This window comes from Carassius gibelio, chromosome B24 (assembly GCF_023724105.1).
Source record: "Carassius gibelio isolate Cgi1373 ecotype wild population from Czech Republic chromosome B24, carGib1.2-hapl.c, whole genome shotgun sequence".
Classification (NCBI taxonomy): Eukaryota; Metazoa; Chordata; class Actinopteri; order Cypriniformes; family Cyprinidae; genus Carassius; species Carassius gibelio.
The window spans coordinates 3,088,631-3,105,235 of NC_068419.1; the positions used below are offsets into that span (position 1 = coordinate 3,088,631).

The 16,605-nt window shown below is 35.8% G+C and overlaps 1 protein-coding gene across 2 annotated transcripts in view; it reads right to left on the minus strand.

The window, feature by feature from the left end:
* The window catches only part of rab11fip3 (RAB11 family interacting protein 3 (class II)), a 29,164-nt gene that overhangs the window by 7,408 nt on the left and 5,151 nt on the right, over positions 1–16,605 (minus strand). Inside the window, exons 2-8 of one of the 2 annotated variants that reach the window (XM_052595397.1) lie at positions 12,681–12,774; positions 10,656–10,729; positions 7,046–7,215; positions 3,024–3,236; positions 2,019–2,153; positions 861–896; positions 402–489 (exon numbers count right to left, since the gene is read on the minus strand). In XM_052595397.1, coding sequence (XP_052451357.1) covers positions 402–489; positions 861–896; positions 2,019–2,153; positions 3,024–3,236; positions 7,046–7,215; positions 10,656–10,729; positions 12,681–12,774 — 810 coding nt within the window. The remainder of the gene's footprint in view (positions 1–401; positions 490–860; positions 897–2,018; positions 2,154–3,023; positions 3,237–7,045; positions 7,216–10,655; positions 10,730–12,680; positions 12,775–16,605) is intronic. The other variant, XM_052595398.1, reaches the window with a different exon arrangement.

The window sequence follows — 16,605 nt, forward strand, 5'->3', positions numbered from 1 at the left end:
TTGAACCTCAATTAAATTGTTAACAATGGATTTATTTTGCAACTTCAACATTAAACTGATTTTAGGTGAATAATAACTGAACTTTGAGCTAAACTAAACTTTTCATGATAAATGAACGTAACAGTTCATTGAATTAAATCAACACTGAACTGACTTAAATCATTACTGAACTTGTAGCATCATTGATTCTGTTATTTTCCTATTTATTACTGTGAAACTGCTTTGAAACAATCTGTTCTGTATAAAGAGATATATAAATAAAGTTGAAAAAAATATTGTAGCATGGTAATATTAACCTTTTTAATTACTTTTTGCCATTTGATGACAAAACTAGCAACCTAATCCACATTAAATGCATCATTTGAACCAGTTTAACAAATTGTCCATATTAATTTCTGAACCTTGTCTGTGATGTCCCGATCTGCAAGGTCCAAAATGTCTTGAGACAGATCTCCCATGACATCCAGAGTGCCAGACTGCTGCAAGTGTCTGAAAAACACACAAACATTTCAACATGTTCCCTGCTGAACCATAAACCAGCAGGAATTTCCATCATGGTTTTTATTCTTGCTGGTGGAGCAGCAAACTTAGACATAGTCTGTCAAAGAACACTGCAAAAAAAAAATGATGTATTTTCTCTTGTTTTCTAAACATTCTTGACTGAAGATACATTTACTACTTAAGATATTAAGTCTTACTAATTTTGCAAGCAAGATTACTTAAGATGTAAGTCTTGTTTTTGAAAAATTAAATCAAAACTTGAGCAAAAAAGCATTCAAAATGACACGAAACACATCACAAAATATCTTTTTAAAGATTGCCCTTAAAACGTTTTGGTGCATTAAGAGGGAGGATCTCACCTTGCTGCTTTCTTACTGGAAAGCCTCTTGCTGGAACTATTAAAAAAAAAGAGAAAAAACAGGAAGTAAATTAGGAAAAGAGAAAAAACGCAGGTCAAAAAACACTCGAAGGCTGAATCAATGCTCTCTCTTCAATGGTAATGACCTCACAGCAAACAGAAATAAACACTGTATTTATGGAGGTGTAATGTGGATGTGTGGAAACAGATTCTGTTCTTGTTGTGCAAGTCTGAACCCAGAGAAGTGGCTTTGTCTATTCTATTCAGAATCCAAAAAACAGACCCTCATCAAAGTTCCCTAGCGCTGCTTGAGACAAGCCAGGATTTTCCATGATCTTTTAAACAAAATGCCATATTTTAATATGTTAAAATTGTGTTTCCAAATTTAGGAAAAGGCTCTTTTTCTTTCTTGATTTTGGAAAAACTAAACCAAATGCAACAAAACATTTAATATTTTATGCAAACTTGGGTAGAATGTTAACACAATGTTATACAGTTCTTAAAGGTACAGTACAATGAAAACTCAAGTCATTCCAAAACCACAGATTTTAACTTTATGACTTAAGCTACTAGACTTTATGACTTTGATGCTATATTCCAAGCCGTCTAAAGTAATAAAATAGACCAAATGTGTACTGAAAAACAGCCCCATTGCCCATAGCTCTCAAATCTCAATTGTGAAATCTAAACCTCTGTTGGTCAATGAATGCTGTCGTCTATGGAAGAGAGCTCCCTGGACATGAAATATAGGTTTTTTGGTGTTGTACAGAAGAAGAAAGTAATATAGGAAAGCAAATGAAGACAGCACTGATGTTTTTGAGTGAACTGTCTCTTTAAGAAACTTAAAGCTTTCAACACAGTTTTGAATTTATATTATGTAGCCTGTATTAATTATATTGGTAAAATTGATCTCAAAGCACTTAAAGACTATTGTGCATGCATCAAATACACACACAACACACACCACAGCAACAACAGCAGAGCATCTATGTTCACCACAAACTTCACCTACAGAATGTACAAACACAGAGCCTTCACACGAGTCATGCAACACTGTACATGAAGCCTGAAGCACACACATGCAGACGGTGAGTGTGTGTGTAGTGGTCAAACACAACACAAACACATGGGAGGCGTGCACATGCTGCAGGCCTGTTACCTATTCATCTCTAGCAACTGCAGTCGCGTGGACAGATCCTCCAGACGACTGAACTGCTTATGACAGTGAGTGCAGAAAAACTCCAGCGCCTCCGACTGAAGGAAACTCTGGAAGCTAGCAGGAAAAGAGCTGGGGCTGAGAAACAAGAGGAGAGGAGTGGGTACGATGGAGAACATGAGGGGAAAAGAATAGAGCAGATGAGAAATAAGCAGAGGAAAAGACAAATGAGCAGTGGGAAGGGTTCGTGAGCAGAGGAGAGGAAAAATAGAAGACAGAGGAGAAATTGGTAGAGGAGAAATCATGAGAAATTGGTGAAGGAAGGGAGAAATTAGAGGATACAAGAGGAGAGAGTAGGCGAGAGGAGAAATGAGCAGAGAAGATATGATGGAAGAAATGAGGAGACGGGAGAAGATGCAAGAGGAGACATTAGTAGAAGACAAGAAAAAATGAGGGAGAGAACGAGAAAGAGAAGGACGGAGGAGGATCTACACAGAGGTGAGCACTACAGTGCAGGAGTAACGCAGCAGGAGCAGTGTGTGTGTGGTTTGAGAGTGTGTTGTGTTTCCACGCTCTCTTCTCTAGTGTCTAGGAGTGTGCTGGATCACATACGCCTGACATCTCCAGCATTACAGTTAAACAATAACCACAACACCTCGACCTTTACACGCTGATCATAACACCTCACTAGAGAAATAATAGAGCATTCATCAGGACATCATTGCGGTTTTTTGTCTATCACACACACACTTGTCTGTGGTCAGGAAGTCGCTCTATAAGGTCTCATTATGCACATGACCTTCACTCACTTTCTCTTCAGCACTGTATGGAATCTAGAAATGGTGTATGTCTATTTGTGTCAAGCTAGCCCACATAAACATTTACAGTGCCTATGTTTACACTTTCCAAGTTTAGCTCGGGATAAAGAATAATGGCACACTGTTTTCTATATCTGGAGTGTGTAAGCTATACAATCTATCTGCTATTTGTAGAATATGTTTGTGTTACCTAGGCGAGAGCAGCATCAGGGGGCGGGGCAGTGGGCTTTCTGGGTGTGGCTCTGTATTTCCCTCCTCCTCTGGCCCCGCCCCTCTCTCCTCCTGATTGGCCAGCAGCAGGTCTGAAGTGTTGTTACTCTCACCGAAATCCTCAAAGTGCTCCTCCTCTCCTCCAATCACGGCCACGAGGGTGTGGCCATTCAAATCAGAGCCCAATGTGAACCTAAAACAGAAACACATGGAATATACTGAATTATCAAGCCACTGATTGGGTTCAGTAAATGCTATTGAAAATAGCAAGCTAATATAATAAATTTCTCTTTAGTATTGTTCCTATAATTGAAACAATGGTGAAAGTTTGTTACATTAATGAATACATTAAAATATATTTTTAGTTTTGTGGCTATAATTCTAACAATGAATCTCAAAAGTTTGGGGTCTGTAGGATTTTAAAATATTTTTATAAGGCCACCAAGGCTGCATTTATTTGATAAGAAAAATACATTGAAAACAAAAATATTGTAGAATATTATTCCTATTTAAAATAACTATTTTCTATTTTAATGTATTTTAAAATATAATGTATTCCTTCGATCAAAGCTGAACTTTTTCAGCATTATAACTCCAGTCTTGTCACATATTCCTTCAGAAATAATTTTAATATGCAGCTCAGGGAACATTTACTATTATTTTTAGCACTGAAAACGGTTTAATATTTTTGTATATATATATATATATATATTTTTTTTTTTTATATATATATAAAGTTCAAAAGAACACCATTTAATTTAAATAGAAATTGTTTGTAACACTACAAATGACTTTACTGCCACTTTTTATTAATTTAATGTATCATTGCTCAATCAAAGTATTATTTGTCTCATTTTGTTTTATAATATTTATCATATTTATAGTCTTTCTAATAGGTTGAAATTGGAATACAATTTCAACTGATAGATTGTTAGATCAAAATCTGCTCTTTTTTATTCTTACAATAAAAATACAGAACAACTTCCTTGAATAACATTGTTATGTGTTTTTGTGCGAGGAAGAACTTGAACAGTTTGTCTTGAGGATGATAATCTGATAATTCACTTTAATCTCTCAGCAGCTCTGAAAAACGTCTGGAGAATTCCTGTTAGATTAAACAAAGAACAGCACAAAACCTAAACAAACCGCACAAAAACAGCACAATGCCAGTGTTTTCAGAAGGGCTCATGAAGGTGAACAGAGTCAAGTAGGACAGTGATCATGAGCAGGTCACGTGAAAACAACATTAATGATGAAAAACATCACAAAAGTTCCAGTTTATTAACAGCTGATTGGATCATTGGTTTCCTGACAGACAGGTCAGGGCATGCGCTTGATTGGTGAACTCCGTGAACTTTTAAAGTACTTTAAATGCATTAATTACATTACCACCCAAGGAGTCAGGATTTTTGTTTTGTTCATATTTCTTATTTAGCAAAATAAGAAATTAGTCAAAAGCTGTTTTTTTACACATCATAAAATCATAAAAAATGTATCACAATTTCCACAAAAATACGAAACAATTTATTTCAAACTATTGCTGTATTTTACTGTGTTTCTATCAAATAAATGTAGCCTTGATGAGATTGTAAAAGTAGGACAAACCAAGACCTAAGTATTTACATACACACAATACAAAAAAACAGACAGAGGAACAAGAAATCTGTTATATTCGACATAACAAAACCCCTCAAATACTCACCCTCGTTTCATTATGACATCGCGGTTGGTCACACAAAGCACATGTGAAGGCGGTGACCGCATCTTAAAGCGATTCGGCCTTTCTTTGACGATCCGGAGCAATTGGGCACACAGCGTGTCAATGCAAACCAAACTCCCACGACTGATAACAAACACTGCTTACTCAGAACGATCTAGCCTAACTAGCCTAGCTTTACATGCGGTTACATGTAGGGTTTAATCTGCTGGACATTACGGCCACACGTTTGTGACTCAGTAAATCTGAATCAATCTCCTGTGCAAGCAAAGTTACATATGCTTAAACCATACGGCTGGGTGGAGATGTGTGTGCGTATTAATCTGATTTAGAGCTCAGTAACGGTGACCCAGTGTGTGTGCTGGCATGCTCTATAATCAGTTTAATCTCCGTATGCATGAACTTAACGTTGTCCAACTGACACTCAAAACACATATTGAACACAGAAATTAATAAATTGACTAAATAAACCATGTCTGAGGGATCTGAACAAACCCTGAATGCCAAGTACTGATAACTGAGTCCGGAAATCAAAAGATCCAGAGAAAAATCTGCAAGTTACCGTAAAACTATTAGATGCATTTTCCGTAACTCAGCATGTGAGTTTCGGGAAGGTCAGCGTTGGCGAGATGGCGTGACCCTGACACAGCAGGAATGCTAAATCGAGAGAAACACATGAGAGGGCTGAGAGCCAGTTTACAATGACAGAAGGCGAGTAAGAGCGAGAGAGAAACGGACCCAAGAGAGTGAAAGATGGATAAACTCTAGGAAGGCAGAAAGAGCAAACTCCACACTTCCTCCAACTGGACTACAGGAAAATAAAGACTGACGGCGATAACACGGGAAACAGGAACACCCCGATCAGCTGAGCTGAAGTTAGCCGCTCTCGGGAAATGAGAAACTCTAGTCAGCAGATTCTTGAATAAACACAAATAGACTAACTTTCTTAAGCACAACAACACTGGACACTTACTGCACAACATTTGGGACAAATGCAATCAAATATGTATTAAAAAAATCACTTTTGTGGAGGTTGGGAAGTTAAAGCCCAGAAAGTGTTTTTCCAGAGAACACTGAGTCCAGCGGTGATACATTGTATCAGTAAATAGTTTTATTTTGAGATTATGGCTGATACATTCAAGGCTACTGAAACAACATGGTTCACAAGGTCCATGTAACCATTAGACATCATCACATTTCTGCGGTGCTATTTTAGTATTTTTTTATATACTAATATAGTCTTTTTTATTATTTTAAATTAGCTCTGTTTTGTAGCTTTCATTTAAATTTTTTTGTGTGTAATTTCATTTTGGTTTTTGTTTGTAATATGATTTTCTTTCCTATTTAACTTTTAGTTTTAAAAAAGTTTTAGTACTTCTTTAACTAAAGCTTATTTTTTCAACATTTCAACTTTTCATTTAAGCTTTTTAAGTTTCAGCTTTATTTAAATAAGTGCAATGATTTTTAATAGTGTTAGTTAACGGAATATAGTACACCCAAAAACATACATTTGCTGAAAACTCACCCTCAGGCCATACAAGATTTAGATGAGTTAGTTTCTGAACAGATTTGGAGAAATGTAGCATTCCGTGTAGCACTTGCTCACTAGTGAATGGGTGCCGTCAGAATGAGAGTCCAAACAGATAATAAGAACATCACAATCACCACAAGTAGGTTCACACCACGCCAGTCCATCAATTAATATCTTGACAAGCAAAAAACTGTGTATTTGTAAGAAACAAATCATAACTAAGTTGCTTTAACTATTGCTTATGGCCAAAAGTCCATAACGCTTAATAATGCTTCCTCCAGTAAAAAAAAAAAAATGCATCACAATCAACTAATTTATTTGTTTTGAATTGCTTTGGACTGTTTTCAGTTGTAAACGTTCTTGATCTGTGCATATTTCAGACAAGACAACTTTAATCTAAGGAGAACGCAATGGTTTGCTTTTTGTTCCACAAGACATTAATTGATGGACTGGAGTGGTGTGGATTATTGTGATGTTTTCGGCTGTTTGGACTCTCATTCTGACGACACCCATTCACTGCAGAGCATCCATTGGTGAGCAAGTGATGAAATTATACATTTCACCAAATCTGTTAAGATGAATAAATAAACTCATCTACATTCTGAATGGCCTGAGAATGAGCATATTTCAGATTTTAATTTCTGGGTCTGCTGTTGCTTTAATAACAACACTGCATTTATGGCATGAATCTGGGTGATTTATGACCCCAGTCTCTTTGGGTATGTTATCTGACACCTGTGCACTGGTGTGTTACCTGTTGTGATCGTCTCCATCCGTCAGTGTGTTTTCAATGCCGCTGTCGGTCTCCACATCCTCATGAAGTTCTGGATGGACCAGAGCCGTTGTGTCCTCATCCGTGAAGGTTTCACACTCGCTATAGGCGCTCTCCGATCCGAGATAGGCACTGTCCGAGACCTCCGCCTGCTGCAAACACACACACACTGATTAGAAAACTTTTATTGCTTTTGGAGACATAAAGGTGTTCTAGCTTACTTTGCAAGTATCAACTTTATCTCAGAGGTTTCTCCTAGGAACAACTGAATCAATAATTGACATGCAGTAAGAATATAGAGCTATAAAATGAACGTGTTTAACAGCTCAGATCATTTGTTTTTGGAAGAATCTGTTGAGAAATTTTCATATATTTCAATGCAGATTTTTGAAGGCGTTTTTTGTCCATTTCACATGAAATCACAGACGGGTAGGAAGTTATTTAGGCTTGTGGTGAATGTTTACAGAACAATATGATCTGATGCATTCACAAGTGACTACATTTCATTTATGGTGTAAATGATAATCATTTCCAGATAACAGCCTACTCGCCTGTCAATCTTCCACTGCCCAAAAACAAGGGTTTAAGACCCTCTCAAGAGAAACTGAGGATTTGTTGTTATCTAGTGCCAAGTTTAAATGTACTAAATATACATCTTGTCTAATATGGCTATTTCCATTTACATTATGCTATGTATAATATATATATATTTTTTTAAATCAAAAAGTTACAAATAATACACAGAATGTATACCTGTTGTTCTATTGTTTATTTTCTCAGTTTTTCTCATTTCTAATACTACGTAAAATGTTTTCTTACAAAAAAAAAAGAATTAAATAATACAAATATATATTCCTTTTTCTACTTTTTATTTTCCCTTTTCTGTCATTTTTTTTTAATTATGCACAACATTTTCATATTAAAAAAAAGTTAGACAAAAACAGGATTTTTGCCCCTTTTTATACTATTTATTTTCTTCTTTGCCTCCTTTGTAATACATTTTCTTAAAAAAATAATCAATAATAAAAAATAAAAAAAGTTACAAGTAATGACATAAAATGTATAAACCTTGTTCCACTGATTTTTTTCCTATATCCTCTTTAACTAAATAAACTTTTCTTTTTTTAACAACTGAAGTTACAAGACTCTTTGTTCAATTTCTTAACAGTCATTAAAAAACACACTGGATTAACATTTTACCTACTGTGATGACCATCACAAATTATTTGACTGAAGTTCAAGACTGAATCTCAAACCTTCAGACGGTCAGTAAGCTCTAACCAAAACATCAAATTCCTTTAGAAAACCTGCATCTCAGAGCCCAACATACCTGTGTGAGTCCGTGAGGAGCTCTTAAAACAAGAGAGGACATTCCCAGAACCATTCTTCCTACTTGAGTACCGTCACACGGGAAAAACAGGTTCACTAACTAACCTCAAAACTAACAACAGCTGTTTGCCGTCTCCCTCTCAGTCTCCACATAGGGTCAACAGAGAGAGAAATTACTGCTAGTCTGCAGCCTTGGAAAGTGAGGACCAAAGTCTGAAGGGCATGAGGACCAGGAATGGGCGGAGTCTGCGTTCCTGACCACTCCCCTTTAATTAACATTACACTCACGTGCCAACAGAACTTCTCAACACACCAAACACAACGTCTGCGTACATTATGTGACTATGACTCGAAGTCTAGTGCACTGCCTACTTAGAAATATTTTTTATCATTGCAAAAATGCTTTCTAGGCAGGTGCCCCACTAGATTTTAAAACAGATTGATGTTATTCATTTTGATCTGTTCTCATGTCATTAACACTTCAAACCCAACGCGCACAAAACACTTATTCATGTGCTGCGACAATCATATGTTCTGATGAACGACAGGTGTGTGTGTGTAACAAAAAAATCTATCACCATCCTGTATATTGTCAACAATATGTGTGTAAGTGTGTTCTGTCCTCTAGACGAGGTGCTACACAAACCACCTCGCCCAGCGTGTTTTTAAAGCAAACATGGAAACAGCCCAGCTATTCATGAGCCACAGTAAAACACACAGGTGAGTGTGTTTCATTAGAAGTGACGGGAAGACAGAAATGAGGAAAGGGAAAATCAGATCGCAAAAACAAGAACCCAAAGCAGCACATTTCTGTATTTACAAAAGTAATATTTGAAAGACTGCTGGGAATAATAAACCACATTTGCAGTTTGGAAAAGAGTACGTTTTTGTAATTGCACTTTATGAATTTAGTGCCAAAATATATGAATGCAGATAACTATAAAGATTTATGTTACTCCTCATTATAATTAAAACTTTGAATAGACTGGACCACAAAGAAACTGAGGCGTACAGATTAAAGGGTTAATTCACTCCAAAAAGAAAATGAGTCCATAAATTACTCAACCTCAAGTCATCCTAAGTGTGTATGACTTATTTCTTTTAAACAAATCCAGAAGTCATATACTCCTAGGATGACTTCAGGGTGAGTAATTTATGGGCTCATTTTCATTTTTGGGTGAATTAACCCTTTAATCTAACCAGAATTTTATATAATCAGAAAATATAAAAAAGTTAGCTATGCTGTAAGTTACAAAAAAAGTAGTTAGCAAACTAAAGGGCTAAAACAAAACTAGAAAAGAAAAAAAAAACTAGAATATACCCTAAGTGGGTGTGTGTGTGTGTGTGTGTATATATATAAACTCTGTACAAAAATGAATTTAAGTCAGTTATTTTAATCTTTTGTTGTAGTGTCAGTAGGATAAATCAGTTTACATTTCCAATCATTTATTTTGCTATTAGTTGCAATAAAACAGTGAGATTTTTGCTGACAACAGTCAGTGCTCCACACAGAGATCTGATCTGATCATCATCTGTCTGTCTGTCTGGAATAACATGAAGAAACAGAACAAACTGAGAAAACTGTGAAGAACAGAAGAACTGTAGCAACGTCTCCAAGATGAAACCTACCAGCAAAACTATGTGCAAGTATAAATGCAAAGGATGATAATTTGATTTAGCTAATAGAAGTTAGCTGTCAAATAAAATCCCTTTTTGACATTATTTTTGAAAGCACCCTCACTTTACAACATTTTTACACAAGTTCCTAAAACTTTTCAAAGTACTGTAGTTTTGCAGGTAGGTTTCGTCAAGTATCTTGGAGAAGTTGTTCTCCACAGTTCTTCTGGATTAAGTTCTGATTCTTATTAATGTTATTCCAGACAGACTGGATGAAATCAGATCTCTGTGTGTTGTCTGACTCATTATGCACACAAAAACCTCACTGGATTATGACAATCTATGGCAGAAAGAATGTTTGCAAATATGAAGAGGTATTATTATGTATCTTACAGAGTAAATAATGCCTGAACTGAACACACATGAACCAGCAGGAGGTGCTCCAGCAGAGAGAAGAACATGCTCTGTTTCTCATGTTCTGAGCTCGTCTGTGGTCTTTCAATCTTTTGGGGAATTTGTGGAATGTGCTGGTCTGGATTCCACGATTCTGCAATAATGGGGTCCTGAAATGCTGATTTATTATGTTTGTCGTTACAAGACAGGGAGGAGATATGGACCCGATAACCCCAGCGTTGGTGTGTAATACCTCGTCGTATTCCTCTGGAGGTCCACTGACTTCCTCTGCGCTGAGATGAGTCTTGTAGAGGTCTGGATCAGATCCTGATAAAGGATTTAAAAGAGAACATATTTGAAACGTTCAAGATTTATATCTGTGTATCTATCTCTATATTTTGGGTTGATCAACATCACTAGGACAAGGTTATTGGGTGTTTTGGAGACACAGCGGTTTATGTCATTCACAATCTCTTTTTGTTTTCCATTTGTAAACAGTCACCATGGAATATCTTGCGCTGAGCAACCGCGCTGTTTGGAGTCCAGGAATCTATATTTATGTAATAGTCTGTTTCAGCTAGATGGAATATTTTCCTCCTGAAAAATGGTTCTTGAATCTGGTAAATACTATGGAGTACAAATATGCAGGCAGGGAGACGTAGATGCTCCAGTTACTCATCCATTAATGAAGAGAGAAATCTGACTCGTGAAACACTGGACACCCAGCAGGCCATTAGAAACATGATCTGAACAGTATTATCAGTAGAAAACCCAAGCAGAGTGCTTTAAGCTGTCCCAGCATCATCAGAACAGGTTTAAAGATAGATGAGGAGTGTATGAGAAGACTAGTGTATGGCTTTGCTTTGAAACATAGTGATTGAGCACTCAACAAAGACTACATTTTCAACTAAATAAATACATGTAAACATTTGGCAACCAAGATATAGATGGGTTTGTTTCTTCATTAGAACAGATTTAGAGAAATGTAGCATTCATTGCTTGCTCACCTGTAGTGAATGGGTGCCGTCAGAATGAGAGTCCAAACAGCTGTATAATCCACACCACTCCAGTTCATCAGTTAATGTTTTGTGAAGCCAAAAGGAACATGTTTGTAAGAAACAAATCCATCATTAATGTGTTTTAACTATAAATAGTCTGGCCAAAGTACAACTATGATGCTTGCTCCAGTGAAAAAGTCCAGCACCTGTGACTTCTCACATAAAAAAATACACCCGTATATTTGTTTTGGACTTTTTCCCACTTGTCACCAATGTTTGATCTGTGCACAATTCTCTTCTAATTCAGACTAAACCACGTTTTCTGCAGAAAGCGTTATTATTATGGATTATTGAATCATATTTTAGCCAGAAGCAATGGTTTTAAGTTAAAAATATCTTCGTTTGTTTCTTACATTAAAACAGTATTTTTGTTTCACAAGATGTTAACTGACTGGAGTCGTGTGGATTATTATGATGTTAACAGCTGTATGGACTCTCAGTCTGACGGCACCCATTCACTGCAGAGGATCCATTGGCGAACAAGTGATGATACAATTCTCCAAATGTGCTCTGATGAAGAATCAAACTCATCTTCATCATGTATGGCCTGTGGACAAGTACATTTTAGCACATTTCAATTTTGGGGTAAACTATTCCTTTCCTAGGAAGAGTTTTCCAAGTTTTGAAACACAGCCCATGATAACCGAAACCAAAATAACTACGCTGAAGGTTTAGAGTACAGATTGAAATATGTTAAGCATCTGTCTCTAGCAGGAGGATGATCATGTGTGTTTTGTCCCATAATCTTTGCAGCTATCACCAGGTTCTGTCAAGGTATGGTTCACTATTTCGTTAATGTTTAATGTAGTTATAAATCTAATTACATCAGTCATGTTAATGCTCCTGTGTGGCGAGTAAAAGCTCTTCTAAATGAGACTCTTGTCTTTAAAAGATACTCAAATTTCCCATTTTAGTGGTGAGTAATTCACAGATGCTCTGACTCATTATTTTGCACTTTGTTTTTCTACACAGTATTTCAGATCATGTGAACGATCCATCAGGAAAATCCTGATCTCGAAATGTTTGTGTTTCTGACTTGGCTATTATTTTGAGGACAAAACTGATGATGAATTTCCTAGCCAAATCGACTAAAGTTATATTTTAGGGTTTGGGATAGTCTGTAACATAATTAATGTCTAAAAAAGAGCAACATATGTAAAGGGAATCTCCCCACATGATTTAAAGCATGCTTTGAGTGTTTGTCTGTGCTGCTGCTGTACCTTCATTGCTGATTGCACTGATGCCTCTCTGGAAATCCTCAAAACTGATCACACCCAGACCGCTGGGATCCAAGAACCGTGTCAGATCTTTCACCTGAAACCACAAACACACGGCACTCAACAAACACGACAAACTATTCATTTTACACAAACTTACGCATCACAGACTACATTATCATAGATTTGATTAGACACCAAAACACACAAACATTAACTGATTCTTCCACGAAAAGCAAAAAATTAAAAGGAGGAGGAAAGAAATGTGATATTATTTACACATATTTAAGGAAGTAAAATTTTCCTGGACAAATTACATAATCAAAAAATTGAGAGTTAGGAGACTCAAAAATGGCGTGGGCTCATTTTAGTACTTTTCCAACCAATTATACTGCATTTAGTAGTTCCTGTGGCTCAGAGCATTGCATTAGCAGCGTCAAACGTTGTGGGTTCAATTCCCAGGGAACACACATACTGTTAAAAAAGAAAAAAATATATATATATATCCTGAATGCACTGTAGGTCGCTTTGGATATATGTAAATGTACATATAAACTCATTCTTAACTCAAGAAAAGTCAAAACACAAACAAAAGTCTGTCCAAACACACTGGTAAAACACACATTCTCTCTCTCTCTCTCTCTCTCTCTCTCGCTCACACACACACACACAGAGTAATGTTACACTCCAGTGAACGGACACAATTCCACACAGCTGGTAACCAGGCAACAGCAGAACTGATATCCAGGATGGCATTCGTGAGTTCCAGAATCAGAGTTCTCAAAGAAAAAACCAAACATCCACAAATACCTCCTCATCAAAACATTAAACTGTTTGTGTATGTGATATTTTAGTCCTTAAAGGCATTCATTTACACATAGAGAATATTGTAAGTCAATGGCTACCGTTGATTGTTTCATTTCCAACATTCTTCAAAATATCTTTATTTGTGCTTAACAAAAGAAAGAAACTCCTACATATTTGGAATGACATGATGGTGAGTAAAAATGACAGGGAATTTAAAATTAAAAATAAAATACTGTAGGAAACAGGGTTATTTTTGTTTACTAATACAAAAATAAAACTAAAATAAACAGTTTTTTTTATTGAAATCAAGTTGAAATATAATACAATAAATAAATAAATAAAATTCAAACTGAACTTTAAACTGAAATAGAAGTCAAGTACTGATACTGATATTTAAAAATAAATAAATAATTTACCAAAACTTAAATTACAATGAAAACTGAAAAAATATATATAAAAATGTCAATTCAAAATATAAATAAACAATTCAATAGAACACAAAATACTAAAATAACTGTACACAAGTTATCAAAACATTTCTGCCAAGAAAAGCAATTATTTAAAGGTAATTATTCCTGGTATTGTACTGTTTAATCAAATGAGTGCTTTATGTAATGCAGGTCAGGCACGGAGCTGTTTCAGCCCTGTATATAAAAGCATCACAAGTCAAAGTGTGAAAACTGGCGAATCACGAATCAGTCACATGAGTGGTGTCACTTTGATTTCACACATCAAAAAAAAAACTGTGACCGACTGAATCACATTAATAACATCTGCCGATTAAAGCAGAAATAACCTGAGACCATTGATCTTGTTAGAAACACTGTGTTTTTAGGTCTCCGAGAGCTAATTAACTCCATACAGAGAAATTATTCTTTATTCCTATTTACTCTTTTCACTTTCTACATTTCTTACATTTTAATTTTCACAGTAGCAGCCTTCTCAGAGTCACACACATGGACGGTTTGCTCTTTTGCCTGATGCTAATTACCAGTTCCTTCCTGGAAAACGCTACTTCTGGGCAAAAATTTGCATTTAACGTCACACGATCCCATAGCAACCGTATCATACAGATAAAAAAGACATGGAAACGACATCATAATGAAAAACAAATGCACAGACAAAATATCTCACCAATGTGTGCTGAACCAAATCGGAGACAAATACAAATCTCCACACACAAACTCAGCATTTCTTTTGACATCATATCACTTCCTGTCCCTCTGATTCTTCATCAAGTGTATTTCTCTCCAGCTTTTTAATCATAAACTATACATTCACTTATATTACACTTATACTGTACACTTATATACGGAGTCTAATCACAGTCACGCAGACAGAGGAATGACCCTCGAGGCCGAGACGGTTTGCAATTTCACCCCTGAAACCATAAACTAACTTATAAAGAACACAAACTTGCTTAGTGTTGCAAATATGTGACGTTTTTATCATAACAGGGCGGTTAAAGTTTAAACCCGTCACAAGCTCACTGCAAAATCAAGAAACTCAAAAGACAAATGCAAAAAGAAGTCATATGTTCATACACTTCAAGTGCATTTGAGAAAAGATGACTAGCAATTATGAAAAGACAAATACAAGAGTTCATTTGTCCATGCACCCCTCTCTATCGTTTCAGCTGATCGGATCAGCAGTTTTAACTGTCACAAAAGAGCCAGACTTCCGGCATCAAATCCCTCCTCTCTTAAACACACAATGGCGCGTGTCTGGGGGATCAGGAGTTAACAGGAACTCAAATCTATATTCTCATCTAAACTGCAAAGTAAACACAGAGGGATTTTGAAATCCTCCTTCACAATATCTAGCATCACTTGTGTACTGACCTGCCAAATACACACTAGTTAAACATCATTAACGCTCATCAAGCAATACAGAGGTTCATATTTTGTTAAATGAACTCACATCCATTCTTACTAGAACGGTTTTGTTTTTTTACTTATGTTAACCCATTTGTTCCCAAATTGTTCTGAATAGTTTCATGCATATAGTCATGTTAAGAGTGTCCTATGTGAACATGTTCTGCATTCATTTTCCCTAGTTTTTTTTTCCTTGAAAATTGTATTTGAATATGTGGCAACTATAGTTGCCGTTGGGCAAGTATGTTGAATTCACTCCTTCAATGTCAAATTTGAAAAGGAAGAGAGCTTTTGGCAGCTAACTCAAAATAACTGCTTTCAACAGCTCAATCTTTATTAATAAACAAATTTATTATGCATTAAAGTCGAAGAACATTCGATGCAAACCCAAAAAGGGGGCATCTATCTTATAATCTCTTGAATATGAAAAACACAACAAATCCATTTGTCCTAATATGGTGAAACATAATGCAGAACAAAATGCAGTCATTAAGTTGCCCCAACAGGGTATTGTGTATCGAAAAGTTCAATGAAAATACATAAATAAAAATAAATAGAACGAAGAAAATATTACATCTATATATATATTAAAAAAGGTATACCTGAAATAAAGTTAAGCATTTTAAGGCCCATAGTATTCAATGGCTGACTATAATAGGTGATTTCATATTATAATAATGTAAATGAATTAATTTCAACATCATAATGGAATCATAAACTACTAGTCATAAAAAGAATTAGGGTCCTAGACCAATCAGATTGAAACACATCCAAACCGGGGCCTCCTTACAAGACAATGTCATAAAAGGGAGAAAAAGATAATCTACAGCAATTAATTATCTTTCCATTCTTCCTTTTGTGTGACTGAAGTATGTATACTGATGTTGTCACTAGTAAAAATGGAAATTCCCTCTCCTCATGGCAAAAGCAGACACAGAAGAGAGGCAGGAGAGATGTCAGTTAAAGAGTTACGTTATGTTTTAGCTGGGATATTATGAAAAAAAAGCAGAAAACAAGACCATTAACATTGATTTATTAACCTGTTAACACAGCATAACCAATTTCCGCATGATAGGTACTTACAAGTCATTTGCCCACTGGCAACTATAGTTGCAGCTTGGACTTTTGACTCCGTACACAAAAAACTATAAGGTTTGTTTTGTTTGGATGATTCTAGAGACCTTCATGATTATGTAGATATATATACACTTCAACAAAAAATACGTATTAGTAATATGAAAATTGCA